The sequence below is a fragment of the Ambystoma mexicanum genome, chromosome 8 (assembly GCF_040938575.1).
Source record: "Ambystoma mexicanum isolate Mex_15411 chromosome 8, UKY_AmexF1_1, whole genome shotgun sequence".
NCBI classification, from domain to species: Eukaryota; Metazoa; Chordata; class Amphibia; order Caudata; family Ambystomatidae; genus Ambystoma; species Ambystoma mexicanum.
The window spans coordinates 811,062,566-811,076,719 of record NC_090929.1 but is presented as its reverse complement, the minus strand read 5'-3'; the positions used below and the strand labels follow the sequence as shown (position 1 = coordinate 811,076,719).

At 48.0% G+C, this 14,154-nt stretch overlaps 1 protein-coding gene across 2 annotated transcripts in view; it reads left to right on the top strand.

The window, feature by feature from the left end:
* ZSWIM8 (zinc finger SWIM-type containing 8) overlaps positions 1 to 14,154 on the top strand; it is a 3,132,642-nt gene that overhangs the window by 2,049,114 nt on the left and 1,069,374 nt on the right. For both annotated transcript variants that reach the window (XM_069610680.1, XM_069610679.1), the window contains one exon: positions 10,800 to 11,022. In XM_069610680.1, the coding sequence (XP_069466781.1) occupies positions 10,800 to 11,022 (223 nt within the window). The remainder of the gene's footprint in view (positions 1 to 10,799; positions 11,023 to 14,154) is intronic.

The window sequence follows — 14,154 nt, the reverse complement described above, 5'->3', positions numbered from 1 at the left end:
GAGGAAGAGGTGGAGGGAGCCATTAAAAGGCTGAAAGTATATAAGACCCGGGGGCGGGGGGGTTGGATACACAGCCGATTTTTACAAACAATACCAATCGGTGCTTATACAACCACTGACCAAACTCTTTAATCAAACTAAAACCCCGTAAACCATTCCACCGACATTCCTACAGGCCATGATCATAGTTATTCCTGAGCCCGGCAAAGACCCGGTGGAGTGCAGAGAACGGAGGGTGCTCTTCTCCTGTCCCTAGACGCAGACAAGGCGTTCGACAGGGTAAGCTGGACCTAAATGGCACGGGTCTATGACAGCTCTACTCTCACCCTTCAGCAAAAGTGGTAGTGAACGGGAGCAAATCTGAAGCCCTCCCACTGGAAAGAGGCACAAGACAGGGGTGTCCATTATCCCCCCTCATATACGCACTAGTGATGGAGCCCTGGGCCATAGCGATCAGGGGAAATGACAAAATCCAGGGCATCAAACTGGGGGGAACTGACTATAAAATAACCCTGTTTGCTGATGACGTCCTGTATTATCTCTCTAGCCCATCCCAATCAGTCCCTGAGGTGCTGGCTGAATAGCTTACAACAATAAGGGACCCTTGCAGGCGGCAAGGTAAATTTAGACAAATCAGTTGCATTTCCAGCAGGCCAACTTAATGACATAGAGAGACAATATACAGAGGAACTCCCGTTTTGTAAAAAAACCGAGGGATTTAGCCACCTGGGGATCCAGATACCATCAGATCTAGCAGATCTTTATAAGGCTAATTACCCTCCACTCTGGTCGGTGCTCAAACGAGACCTGGAGCGTTGGACGAAATCTGGTCTCTCATGGATGGCGCGCCTTAACTCCATTAAAATGGTGATCCTCCCTAAATTCCTATATTTGTTTCAAATGCTGCCGACCCAGATACCGAAGCCGTTCCTCCTAGAGATCAGACGGACCCTTCTCCGCTACCTTTGGGCGGGAAAATCCCATAGAATTGCCTATGACACTCTGATAAGGCCCAAAGACGAGGGTGGAGTCAATTTCCCAGACTTGGACACATACTATAAGGCATCACAGTTGCGAATTCTGGTAGACCACTTCGTGATGGGTCCGAAGAAACATTGGGTAGGCTTAGACAACTTACTCTTTTCCCCAGTCACATTAGATGAGTGGTTATGGGTCCCCAAGGCACGTATCCTGAGAAGAGTTTTGAAACACCCAGTTTTGGGGGTGCTATGGTTCATATGGAAGGAAGCGGGCTATCTCAGATGGCTCACAACATGGCCCTCGCCCCTGAGCTGTATCTGGGCTCCCCCACTCTGGGATGGGATCAGCGAGCCATTAGCCTTCCGACAATGGTACAAGGCAGGTCTTTGTAGAGCTGGGCAACTCTGGATGGAGGGGGTGTTCATATCTCTGGAAGTTCTGAAGGACGCCCTGGGCCTCCCCAACCTCTCTCCCTTTCGATACTTGCAGTTCAAGGGTGCCCTTACTGAGAGCAGATGGGGAGATACTCTTAGGAGAGATCTAACAGAGTTCGAGAAATTCCTGATCACACACAAAGGGACCAAAGGGGTGATATCACGACTCTACGGCCTTTTGCTGTTCTCCACCCCACGGGAACCCCCAACTTCCCAGGTACAATGGGAAAAAGACCTAGGCACACCCATAACTGAAAAAAGATGGACCAAGATATGCAAACAGGCCAATCGCTCCACAGCTGCACCCCAATATCGCCACCAGGCCCTAAAGCTGATCCACAGATTGGCACTACCCCCCACAGAGAATAGCCAGAGTGAGAAAGGGCTATGATCCACACTGCTGGAAGTGCCGCACTGAAAAAGGAGACTATGTACATATGTGGTGGAAGTGTCATGTGGTACAAACCTTTTGGAGTGAGGTTTTGTCATGGATAAAAGAGGTAGATGGAATTGAAAGAACTCTGTCCCACTTGGCTAATGTTGTTTGGCATTGAGGTGGAGGGGGGTCAGAAGGTGAAACACGACCACATGTTGCATGTCATGCTAGTTGCTGCTAGATGCTTTTGGGCCCAAAAATGAAAATCACCCCGATCCCCGGGGGAGGGAGAGTGGGTTTCTAAAATGCGGGCAATATATGATATGGAGCGGGAGGAGGCGGGGAAAAGTTGTGATTGTTTTTCCACTTATTTTGTTGATTGTAACATTGCTTCATTTATGTCAGAACCATACAATTTTTAATAAAAACAATTTTCAATATGTGCTCTGTACTAGATTCTAAATGGATAATGAGTAAGAAAAGGTGTAGGAGCTGTGCAGTAGAAAATGCAGTTCCGAACTGTCCGTGAAGCACGGACTCGATCACAAAGTGCGGACGCGTTCGCAACCACGTCCTCATGTCGAGCGCGTGGTCACGTGACACTGCTCAGAAGGTGCGCAATGACGTCGGACGTTCGAACGTCGACAAACACAAAAACAGTGGGAAAAGTTGCAACAAGTGTACAGAAGTGTTAGAAATTATGCTAGAAGGTGGGAAATGGCAGAGTTTTAAGGTGAAACTGTAAATCGGACAGAAATGTTTCTATATTGGGATAAGTATGATATTAGTAAGTTGTAGGAAATTAGCATGCGCTGGTAAAAACCCATGAAATTCACTGAAAATACTTTGTTGAAGGGACGTTATGGTTACAACTAAAACTGAAAAACCTCAGAAATTCGGCAGTTATGGTAAGCTAAGCAAACCTAACCCGCGCCACCACTGTGCACTGCTAAGACTAACACCCAGGACATCAAAGATGACATCACAAATGTCATTGATGACATCAATTATGAAGAAGTCCCTACAAGGTGCTGTGTTTATAGTTAACAAGATGTCAGATGCCCCTACAAGCAGTAGCACTACCAGCTCCATGTCCAAGGGCAATTGGCCTACCAGGCTCATGCCTGAGATGCAGAGGTGGTCCGAACCTGCATGGTCCAACAAACAGGTAGAGGCCAAATCCAGTTCCGTGCCAGGCTCGCAGCCCCAGTGTGGTTCGGGCCAGGACAAGAGGGTGGTGCAGCATGACAAAATGGCCGCACGGGAGACACGTGCCACTCCAATGAACATCACAGGCCGGACTTCACTCCCAGGGTGGAATGGTCCCACATGGTCACCCCTCAGGTAACCTGGTGCTTTTCATACCTGGGGACCTCGGGGCTGGGGCGCTACGCAGATGCAAATTACATGCAGGGCAGGCAATGCGCGGGAAGAGCGCAGCCCTACACAGTGTCAGTGCCTGCGCGGGAACGCACGTCCCCAGAGTGTGAGGAACCATTCTTAGACAAATTCCTCATGTAGAGGAAGTTGCGCCAAATGGGTAGCATCCTGAAAGAGCTTATTAAAAAAGATGCTTCCACCCATACCTGCACAGCCTTTGGCTCCAGTGCAGCTGCAGCTGGCCCGACCAGTGGTGGCAGTGAGTTCCCCACCTCCACAGATACCATCACCCATAAAGCCAAGTGTCGAGGCTATGTCCCCTCCGCCCGCGCTACCCTAGACTACAGTGGCATCATCGAAGCCACCCACGGATCCAGCGGTCCTCCAGGTGGCCACAGATCAAGCAGGCACAGATGAAGAGGACGATCCGTATATCTCGTCCTCAACCATGGCCTTCCATGAACAGCTGGCGGGCTTGGCAGAGTACCTAGGTATCCCTCAGCTTCATAAGGAACAGCCAGAGGCAGGGGTGCTGGCGGAGGTCCTAACTGTCGAATCATCCACTAGATCAGGCATTCTGCTCCAAAAGGACGTGGAAGCCTTGTCAAAAAAGGGATGGGCCAAGCCCCACACTACGCAGCCCAACAACAAGAGGCTGGACACAAAATACAGACAGGTGGAAGGGGATACTCTCCTCTTATAAGTGTACCCTCAGCCCCATTCATCGGTGATAGCGGCGGCTTCCATGTACGCCTAACCCCAAACATCTACATCATCCTCGACATCTGCCTTGTTGGGCAAGGAGGAGAAAGTTCTGGAAGCCTATTGGATTGTCTACTCCAACGCTTGACTCCACCTGTGGCAAGCCAATGCAGTCGACCTATTGGTGGCGGCAAACCAGAAGCTATGGAGGTAAATTCCTGATTTCCTGCCAGACCTGCTAGCTCACGAGCAAGCAACCAACCTTCGAGGTGGGCTTGACTGAAGCCAAGATAGTGGTACAAGACCTAATGCAGTCGTCGGTGGGTCATATCGACACGGCCGGCAGGGCCATCTGTGTGGCCACTGATATGAGGCGGACGGCATGGTTAAAGGCCACCAGGTTTAACCCAGATGTTAGAGACCGCATCTTGGATCTTCCGTTTGAAGGGAGGGACTTTTCCCATTCATCCACGGATGAGGAATTGGACAAGAAGAAAAACAGTTCCCAGACAGCCAACTCTTTGGCTATACTGGCTAAGCCTACACCCAGGATTTTCGGCCAGGGACTGGACCGCCCCAACAAGGGAAGGACTGTCAGCATATTCAGGGGCTTCCAGGTACAGGAGGCTAGGCAGCCGGACAGGTCCCCCAACAAACACAGGCACAAGCACCAAAGGACGTTGAACAAGGGCTTCCTCCAGTCCCCCTATCGGGCACCCGCCTCAGAGGGAAAGAAGCAATGACGCCCCCTTCAAGGTCCACAATTCTCCAGTAGGGGGCAAGCTTGCTCTCCACATTCATTCCTGGTGGACGCTGTGCGCAGATCCATGGATCCTAACAGTGGTTTCCCATGGGTTCCTCCTACCTCTCCCTCCGAACCTACCCTTCTCTCCTCCCCTCCCCCAGTTCGGGACACCAGATCTCCTTGCAGAGATCGGGGCACTGGTAGTGTCGCAGTGGAGGAGGTGCCCTCTCTCTGAGAGGCTCAGGGTTCTACTCACAGGTTTTTGCAATACAGAAAAACAACCAGGCAGGCCTGCAAGTGGTTCTCGATATATCCTTTTTAAACCTATCTCTGCCCCTACAAAAGTTCAAGATGATTACGCCAGCACTGAGTGCAGGGTCTCTGTGTGGGGGAAATTGGATGTGCTCCCACAACTTGAAGGATTGTTAGAGAGAATTCTCATTCTATGGCTAATTTCCCTTACCTATAGAGTCCCCCAGCAGCTTTGCTGGATTTGAAGGGTTTGTTTCTTTCTCCTGCTAAGAGTGAGCTTTTCCCACTCTTAGGCCGTTTTGCTGTGTGTGTTCTACGCTAATTTTTGTGTTTAATGTCTATGGATTTTCTCAACCCCATAGGAACCATCTTTATTCACATGTGTTACACAGCACCCCCAGTGCAGTGACACAGGGGTGTCGTAGCGACCCCCAAGCATAGACTCCATACCCTGGGACTGACTACTGTCTCCCAGGGCATGTAAAGTCCCAATTGACTTTACTAGTCAAATCCTATGAACTAAACCAGTCTAAACCATCTTACTATGGAGGTACTTGAAAGGGTTAATAGTTTTGCCCCCTTATGTTCATTTTCGAGAGGGTACCGTACAGTCCCTCTCTCAAAAGTTTCTGGCTGGTGGCAGTGGTTACTACTGTAAATATTCAACCGCAAATATTTCCCTATGGGATTTTCCCATTGTTCGAGGCTACAACTTTTTCTGACAGCCTCTAACATACCACCGGTGCATTTTAATATTAACTTGACTCTGGTAGATTTTATTTCCCAGAACTTTAATATAACCTCTTTCTCGTCTTTCTCTAAACTCCTAACCCAGTTCTGGGATCCTTTGTTCGTCCTTTTGGCGGGCTTCTGCCAAGGAGCCCTCCTTTCGGCGCCACTGAGTCTGGGGTGGGTCCATTGTGTGAGAGGGGGATCAGGACCCCCGGCACAGTGTTGCCTCCGCAACCCATGTTACACTCTATCCTGATACGCTGGAGGGTCTCCCGCCAAGATGACCACTCCACTGTGTGAGTGACAGCTAGGCTGTATGAATGGGGATCTTTTTTGCATAAAAGCAGGGTCCTGAGGACTGGAAGAGCAAGACGTCGCCACTGGAACTAAGAAGCCGAAGAGCAGAGAAGCCAAACACATCTGCAACAACTGAACCACTGGTGAAGCCCTGCTGCAGCGTCTCATCACTTTTCTCCACACGACGAGAGAAGATCTTCATCTACAAGAGCCTTCTTCCCTTTAGCTGGTGGTGCCAACCAGTTTGCCAATCGCCTTCCTGGACCTGCCTTGGTCGAATCACCAGTACCCAGTACTCGGAGTCCGGATAGACAGGCACCAATCCACCCGGACCGCGATTTAAAGGAGCGTACCTTTTATTCGTCGGGCAGCACCACGGCTGGTTTTATCCCTGGGTAGTGCAGTAACTCGAACCTTCCTCCATGACGAGAGCCTCTGTTCCTCTGACGGATCACCCGAACTGCAGGAACTACCAGGAACAACCGCCACCGCAGGAGCCACTTCTTCATTTAAAGGTACATTGTTCCGCCAGGCCGCCCTTTCTTCGCGGTAGCACTAAAGGGGTTTTAAATCCTTTACCTACCTGTTGGGTTGCCCACCCCTCTCTCTTAACATTGTCTTTTCAACTTCTGCATCCACCTTTTCAAATTCGTTAACCAAAGACTTGACTGTAGCTTCAAGAACATTTTGCTCCTTGGCCCTTGCCCTGTACCACTGACTCTGGCACAGGCCTATTGACTCTGGCTACATTTGTTAGATCTGCCTTCTTTAGATTGATTCTCTTCTAGAACTGTGTGGTGCACCTATTTCTTACAACTGCCCTTTCCTTCCCTTTTTTAAACCTTGTGAAATGCCATTTTGCTCAGTTTTCATTTAAGTATTGCCTATACCGATGCACTGTCTTGCTTAAACTGGTTCACAAACTTATGGGAAGTGTTGCTAGTGTGTGTAAGAAGGTATTTCTGAATAACTTGTGTTTTCCCTCCCTTGTGAGAAATTGCTAGAGCATCCCTTGTGTGTGGTTTTTACTGTGCTGTGTTGCTCAGTTTTCACTCTGGTTCACTTGGTCTACAATTTAACTTGGGAGTGTGTATATTTTTCCTTTGACTTAATTTAACTTGCTTGAGGACTGTGATACATGCGTTTTATTAGAAGTGTATACAATAAATATAGAACTACTTTTTAATACAAAGCTTTGGTCAGTGTTTTCTTGTGCCATAGTACTGTAGGCCTATTGTGTAAACCCTGAATACTGCTCATCTCCCTCTTGAGGTAAGTCTGACTGCTCAGCCACAGCTACCAACTAAATCTTTGTGGTACAGACTGATACCAAAGGGGATTTATTGCTCTCATCTGTAGTCTTAATCTTCTGTAGTGCTCCCTAAGGGAACTGCACAGGATTCTGCCTAACGAGGATGCATATCTACATGTCCATATATGGCAAGCCCACCGCTCCTTCTTTCGGTTTCGAGTAATGGGCACCCATTTTCAGAACAAGGTACTGTCATTCATTCTCAGCTCAGCCCCTCTGGTTTTCACAAGGCTCATGAATGCAGTGGCGGCCTTGCTCAGGTCGGAGGGCCACCATGAATACCCATATCTCGACGACTGGTTGGTCTGAACGGAATCCCCGGTGGAGGTTCGTAATACAGCTTCCAGGCTTATGGATATCTTTTTCGAGCTGGGGTTCTCCATCAACCGCAAAGTCTCATTTGCAGCCTACCCAAACCTTGACCACCTTGGGGCTGTTGTGGGATGCCAGGGAGCAGAGAATCTTCCACACCATGGAAAGGGTGGCAGCTATGAAGTGAAGACGGCCACTGAACACCTTCTCAGCAGATCAGTAACCTCGGCCTGGTGGTACCAACATCTGTTGAATATTATGGCAGCATGCCTGCTGGCGTTTTTGCATACAAGGCTCAAAATGAGGAGGGTGCAGTGGCACACATGAGCCTCCGGGAACCAGGAGACAGGGTCCCCAAGCAGCATCAGTCATCATTCCAGCACAGCTCCACCAGGACTTGCAGGACAATAATCATATGGCGGGCAGACCCATTAGGCAGACCCTGCCCGATGGTACTGTCAAAACAGACTGCTCACAGGAATGGTGGGGAGCCACACTGGGCAACCCCAGTGTACATGACATGTGGACGAGGGAAGACCAGAAAAACCACATCAACTTCCTCGAACTGAAGGCCATACAACCGGCCCTCAAGCACTTCCTTCCGGTAATCAAGAACAAATCAATCTGTGTGCAGACGGACAGCTCCACCTGCATGTACTACATCAACAAACAAGGGGGGACCAGATCGCCTCCCCTGTACAGGCTCACCATCGAGATATGTGAATGGGCCATAGCCCACAATGTACAGCTGCCTGCAATCCACCTTCGGGGAGAGTCCAACTTGGAGGCAGAATAGACTCCGCAGACTTGGAGTCGACAACTACTAGTGTGTGTTGAACAAACAAGTCCTGCTGGAGATCTTGAGGAACTGGGGCCAGTCCCGGATAGACCTGCTCGTCACGGAGCAGAACTGCCAATGTCAACCGTTTGCCTCAGGGCAGTGAATCGTTGGGGGATGCCTTACATCTTCAATGGAGTGGGATGTTGGTTCACGCATTCCCACAGACTCTACTAATCCAGTGTCATCTGCAAGATCAGAGAATCGTCACACTTGCGCCTAACCTTGATAGCTATGAAGTGCCTGGCCAGACCACAGTTGTCAGAGCTCATACGACTCTCGCCGCTGGGCCCTGTGCCTCTCCCAGTAGTGGGGGTGCTGCTCCTCTCCCAGAAGGAGGTCGGGGGCCAGTGCTTCAACCCCCCCCCCTCCAGCCCCCATGGAGAGATTAGCCCTAGCAGCCTAGCTCCTGAGCATTTAACCCTGCAGTACCTTCACTTGTCTCAGGATAACCTGGAGATCATTCAGAAGTCAAGAAGTGACTCCACCAGGAAATAATACAGGAGCAAATGGACTAAGTTTTGCTTTTGGGCCTAGGATGATCACACTGGATCAGGTGCTATCGTTCCCGGCACACCTGGCAGAGTCAGGGGTTCAGGTTGACGCATGCCGTACCTACCTAGCTGCCATAGGTGCATACAGAAATTCAGACAACGGATCATTCTCCACTTCCAGCCCAGTGGTCAAGAGGCATCTGGCAGGGCTGACAAGGTTGTGCCCCCTATCAAACGTCCACACCCGGTCTGGGACCTCAGCGTGGTTCTGGGAGCCATGGCGCATAAACCATTCAAGCCCCTGGCGTCCTTTGACATCAGATCGGTCATCAAGAACTAGTTGGCCTTACCTCGGCGCATAGAGTTAGTGAAGTTTAGGCCCTCGTGGCCTCGGGACCCTATACCATGTTCCATCGCGACAAGGTGGTGCTCCACACTCATCCTTCGTTTCTCCCGAAGGTGGTGTCTTTGTTCCATCTCAACGTGGAGATAGTCCTACCAACCTTCTTTCCTAACCCAAAGCAGTAGGCAGAAGAAGTATTACACTGTCTGGATGTCAGGAGATCCCTCAAATTCTACCTCTACAGGACAAAGGGCTTCCCCAAGTCTGATGCCTTATTAATCACCTTCGGTGGGGTCCAGGCCAGGCATCAAAGGCCTCAATAGCCAGCTAGATGGTCACAGACATTCAGGAGGGGCCTACAAGGCTTTGCAAAAGGAGGTGCCGGCAAATCTTCACGCTCATGCAGTCGGTGCCAAAGCAACAGCAGTCACCTTCCAGAGGCATGTACCTTGGCAAAGCATCAGCAGGACGGCTTCCTGGACTACCCCCTCAGCATTCTGCAAGCACTATTGTCTAGATGGCAGTGCACTATCGGACACGGCCTTCGGGCAAGCGGTCCTGAGAAACAGTTTTCTTAAAGGTCTTCAATGTCTCATAAGCAACGTTGTTAGGCAGTTTAATCTAGCTGATGCGTCAAAGGGAACTGAGGAGTTGCGCCGGAGGGTTGAGTAAAGGGAGCGCATGTAAGTAACTTATAATTATTCATTAACCAATCCTGGATTTTTAAGAGGCAGGTTGTGATCCGAAGGTTGTCTTTTTGCCTTTTTCTCGGAGGTTGAATGCTATCTGAGATCAAAAGTGTATAAGTGGAAGGATGGTGAGAATACCACAATTGTTTTTCTCTCTCTCTCCCTCTCCCTATCCCCCTACACTCACTTTCTCTCCCTCTCTCCCTCTCTCCCGCTCTCCCTCTCTCCCGCTCTCCCCCCCTCTCTCTCTCTCCCTCCCTCTCTCCCAAGTTCTGTTAAAGGATGATTAATGGACAAGGCTAAGAAAGTTCTGATGAGATTTTCATGATTTTTACTATTTTTACTAATTCTTTGGTCCTGCTAGGATTGAATGTGCAAAAAATAGCAGTTGTCTCAATCTCTGCGGGAAGTGGGTGAGCAGTTCTGGTATCGATTTTAATGTTTCTCTGAAACCTTGTTTCTTCTGGAGCAAAGTAGCCAATGCATCTTCCAATTTTTGGGCGGGAGTAGATTCCTTCATATCGGTGGTCTAATTCCATGTTTGATAGTTCAGGGACTGCTCCTGTACCATAGAGTGAAAAGATTTGGCGAATAGTACTTTAGTGCCATATACACAAGTGGAAAGAATGAAATATATAAACCCAAATCAGAGTTGGTGAATGAAATGCACATTTCTACTTGTACTAGGTGCCATTCAAATACTAAATGTGGTTCAATCGTACTTGGAAGTATTGTAGGGTTATATATGAACTACTGTACTTTTATAAGTGGACAGGGTGTTATAGAATGTATACAAAAACGTTTGATCTTTCAAGATGTCATGTATTGTATCTACTTTCCCATCGGGGTAGTTGTTTGGAAGGAATTTCTGTAGACAATATCATTTTAACACTCCTTTTTTGGGTACTGCAGGTATGGCTAGCATTGATAGCAGTGCCCCAGAGACTACCTCTGACAGCTCACCTACTCTGAGTCGGCGTCCACTACGAGGGGGATGGGCAGCAACTTCCTGGGGCCGGGGCCAAGACAGTGACAGCATCAGCAGCTCATCAAGTGACTCCCTGGGCTCTTCTTCCTCCAGTGGTAGTAGAAGAGCCAGCGGAGGTGCCAGAGCCAAAACTGTGGAGGTTGGAAGGTAAATAACACTGATTTTACTTTTGTTTGATTAATCTATTTTTGTGTTTTTAATCCGCATCTGCCTTGACACTTTGTTGTGTCTTTGAATGTATTATTCACTGCCCTTCCTTCTTAGGAACTAGGTTAAAAACCGTCTCTGTGCATCTGAGAAAAGTCCACACCTAGAATTTTGAAAGGGGGAATACAGGAAACGTTCATGGTGCTTTCTTGTGTCGGGCAGCCTTGTAAATTGTTTTCCTCTAAGGATCACCCCATGTGGTGTTAGACCAGGGTTTGCCCTCTTCTAACAGTGGGAGCTGGCTTACAGGCGCATTAGGCGATTCAGCTTGTGAGAAACTTCAACTCGCATCATAACTAGACCACATACTCACTTGATGTAACAGCAGTGTTCTCAATTAGGGTTTGGTGAGAAAGCAACTCTCTCCAACGAAGAATTGCTTCCTCATCCCATCCGCATTATATTTCCTCCTGTTCCATTCCATTATCCCTGTTTCGCCTGCTCTTCTTCCTCCAGGTGTTATCAGGCCTTGGAATGTGCACTATGGGTGAGGACCACTCATTGTGGGACAGCTCAGTTTATCCTAGTTCAGGCATATTTCGGAATTCCTCCTTAACAAGCTGCTTTCTTGCTTCAAGGTGTCTGCTTCTTGGTCTGAGTAAAAGACTGCAATTTTCTTTACTGATGATTACAGAAAGTACTGAAGGATGCCCCATCTGTTATACCCAACATATCTATAGCCTTTCCTGATTTTCTGGACCTGATTTTCAAAAGAAGACTGACAACTGAATGTCGCTCTCTTTCCGCCTTGGTGAAATGTCATTGATAGCTGAAAAACCTGCGTAGCCGGAGTCTCCCCAAACTATCCAAATAGGAAAGCTCTGTGCTCCCTTGACACTAAAGAAAAGAAAATGGTGAAGTTCCTCAGAGTTTTGTAAATATTGTGAGAAATCTGGACATTTTATCAGTAAACATGTTTTTTCAATAGTCCTATCGAAACCATTGCCTTCAACCTTTTGACACCAATCATTTTGTGATAATCTTTGGAACACCTTGTTTTAGCAGGAACAAGTCAACAGTTGACTGGTTTCTTCACACTGAAAAATAATGTTGGAGTGCTCATACCGTTCCTGAAACAAAGCAAGAGAATATGAAGGCGAAAAATAACACCACCTCTGCTTCCTTTTGGGCTCACCATATTGCTACCATGACTGTTCCCCAGTTACCCAAGTTGTATGCAGCATACCAGGGTGTTTTCAGTAAAAGGCAGGCAGCAGTGTTACCTTCCCACAGGGATTATGATTGTCCCATTGATCTGAATCACGGCACCAAGAACCCTTGCTCAAGGATTCATGCACTTGTACTGGGGAGACCCCCGGCCGGCCCATAGAGTCGGGGTTTGCTCCGCAGTACTTTAAGATGAGAAAGCTGCACCTTTGAGATGGATGGGGGTGTAGGTACGTTACTCCAACACCAATCAATAATGACAACTCAATGGTTTGGCAAAGGGGAGTCTGATTAATGACAAGTACAAAAAACAGGGAAACATGGAAATCAACAGTTAAAGCGATAGTCTGTCTCGCTTCAACTCCCAAGAACTTCATACAAACAGTAACATTTATACCTAACGCTCAAAAGTTAACATGCAATTCTATTGGTTAGGAAAAGGTAACTTTACTATAGGTACTATATCTGTATATGGTAACGGAGTGAGGGAATTGGATAAACACTATCAGGTGGGCGTATACGCCCTTCCTTCTAACATTAATCATGTAGACGTCACTAAAAGTACAACGTCCCATTAGTTCCACTATCTATAGGACCCTAGATTATTTGGTCCATTGTGTTTGTGTTGGCTTCAACCCCATGCATAAATCTCCACTTTAATTAGCAGCACGCAGAATGGTCAACCAGGTGCAGGATGCCCTAAGATTCAACCGGCCTCCCTTCAATCAATCATTACTTTAGTGGCTATGTGTCAATTAGTTGGCTGCGGTTGGCCTCGAGACTGTATCTGCTTGTCAGAAAAAGTTATGATATCTCTGTCTGGGCGACAGCCAGGCGTCAGTGTGAACCTGTGCCTCTTTCTGCTCGGATGGTCATGTGCTCCTCACACCGTGAATCTGCCTATTTGTGCATTTAATTCTTGTTCGGCTTGCCACCTGCCTGGGCCTTCTTATCTTGGCCTTACTGAGATAGGCTGTTCTGTTCTTAGGTTTCGATTCCGCAAAGTTACTGTTCGCTCCTTCTCTTGGTCAGACCTTGGCTTCCCAGGCACAAGTTATTCTTGCTGAGTTTCGATTCAGCCATCGCTTCTCGCTTTAGCTGGAATACGAATCCTGTCCTGTTTGACCTCTAGTAACCTGAGTTAATTCTGCTTTTGTGTAAAGTGGACTCGCACTTGTATAATGTGCTTCGTTGAGGGAGATATGTATAAGTGGCGCTTGCTGCGGTCTATCTTCTACTAAGCATAGCAAGCCGCACTGTTTTCTTAGCTTCTTGCGGTTTCAAGCATATGTACAGGCGTTACGCTGGTTTGAATGACTTCATCCTGCTTTGCAGCTTACGTTTCTTTATATTTCAACATTGTTTCTCCTTCTAGGTTCACAATATCCTTATTCATGGCGTTTCGTCTCTGTGTGTCATCTTGTGGTTGTTGTTTTTCATCTGTGAGTCTGTCCGGGCCACGTGACGTCACCATTTGTCTTCAATTAAGGCCTTTTGAGTTTCTTCTGGGACAGTGTTTAAGCAACCTTCATTTCGCTTAATTTGCTGGTAGGGTTTTCTCAATGGATACCTTACTGTCCATGGTTGTCTGGTTATTGGTACTTGAATAGGTATTATTATTCTGATAGGCACTGGCAGAGCCCTACTGCTGCTGTCTGCTGGTTTATTTGCTCATCATACGTCACATATCTCGGTGTGAACGTTCCTGGTACTTCAAAATGGGCGGTTGGAATGCAGGCCTCACTCGGGAACTTCTCTACACACTAACAGGGAAGGAAGATCAATACTGGCAAAATCTCAAAAGGATAGGCGCAGTATAAAAACTCAATAATGAATACCTGGAGAGAAGTCTACAGAATCACTTTATATGCATCTACATGTCCCCTGCAGCCTTGCGACAGTTTT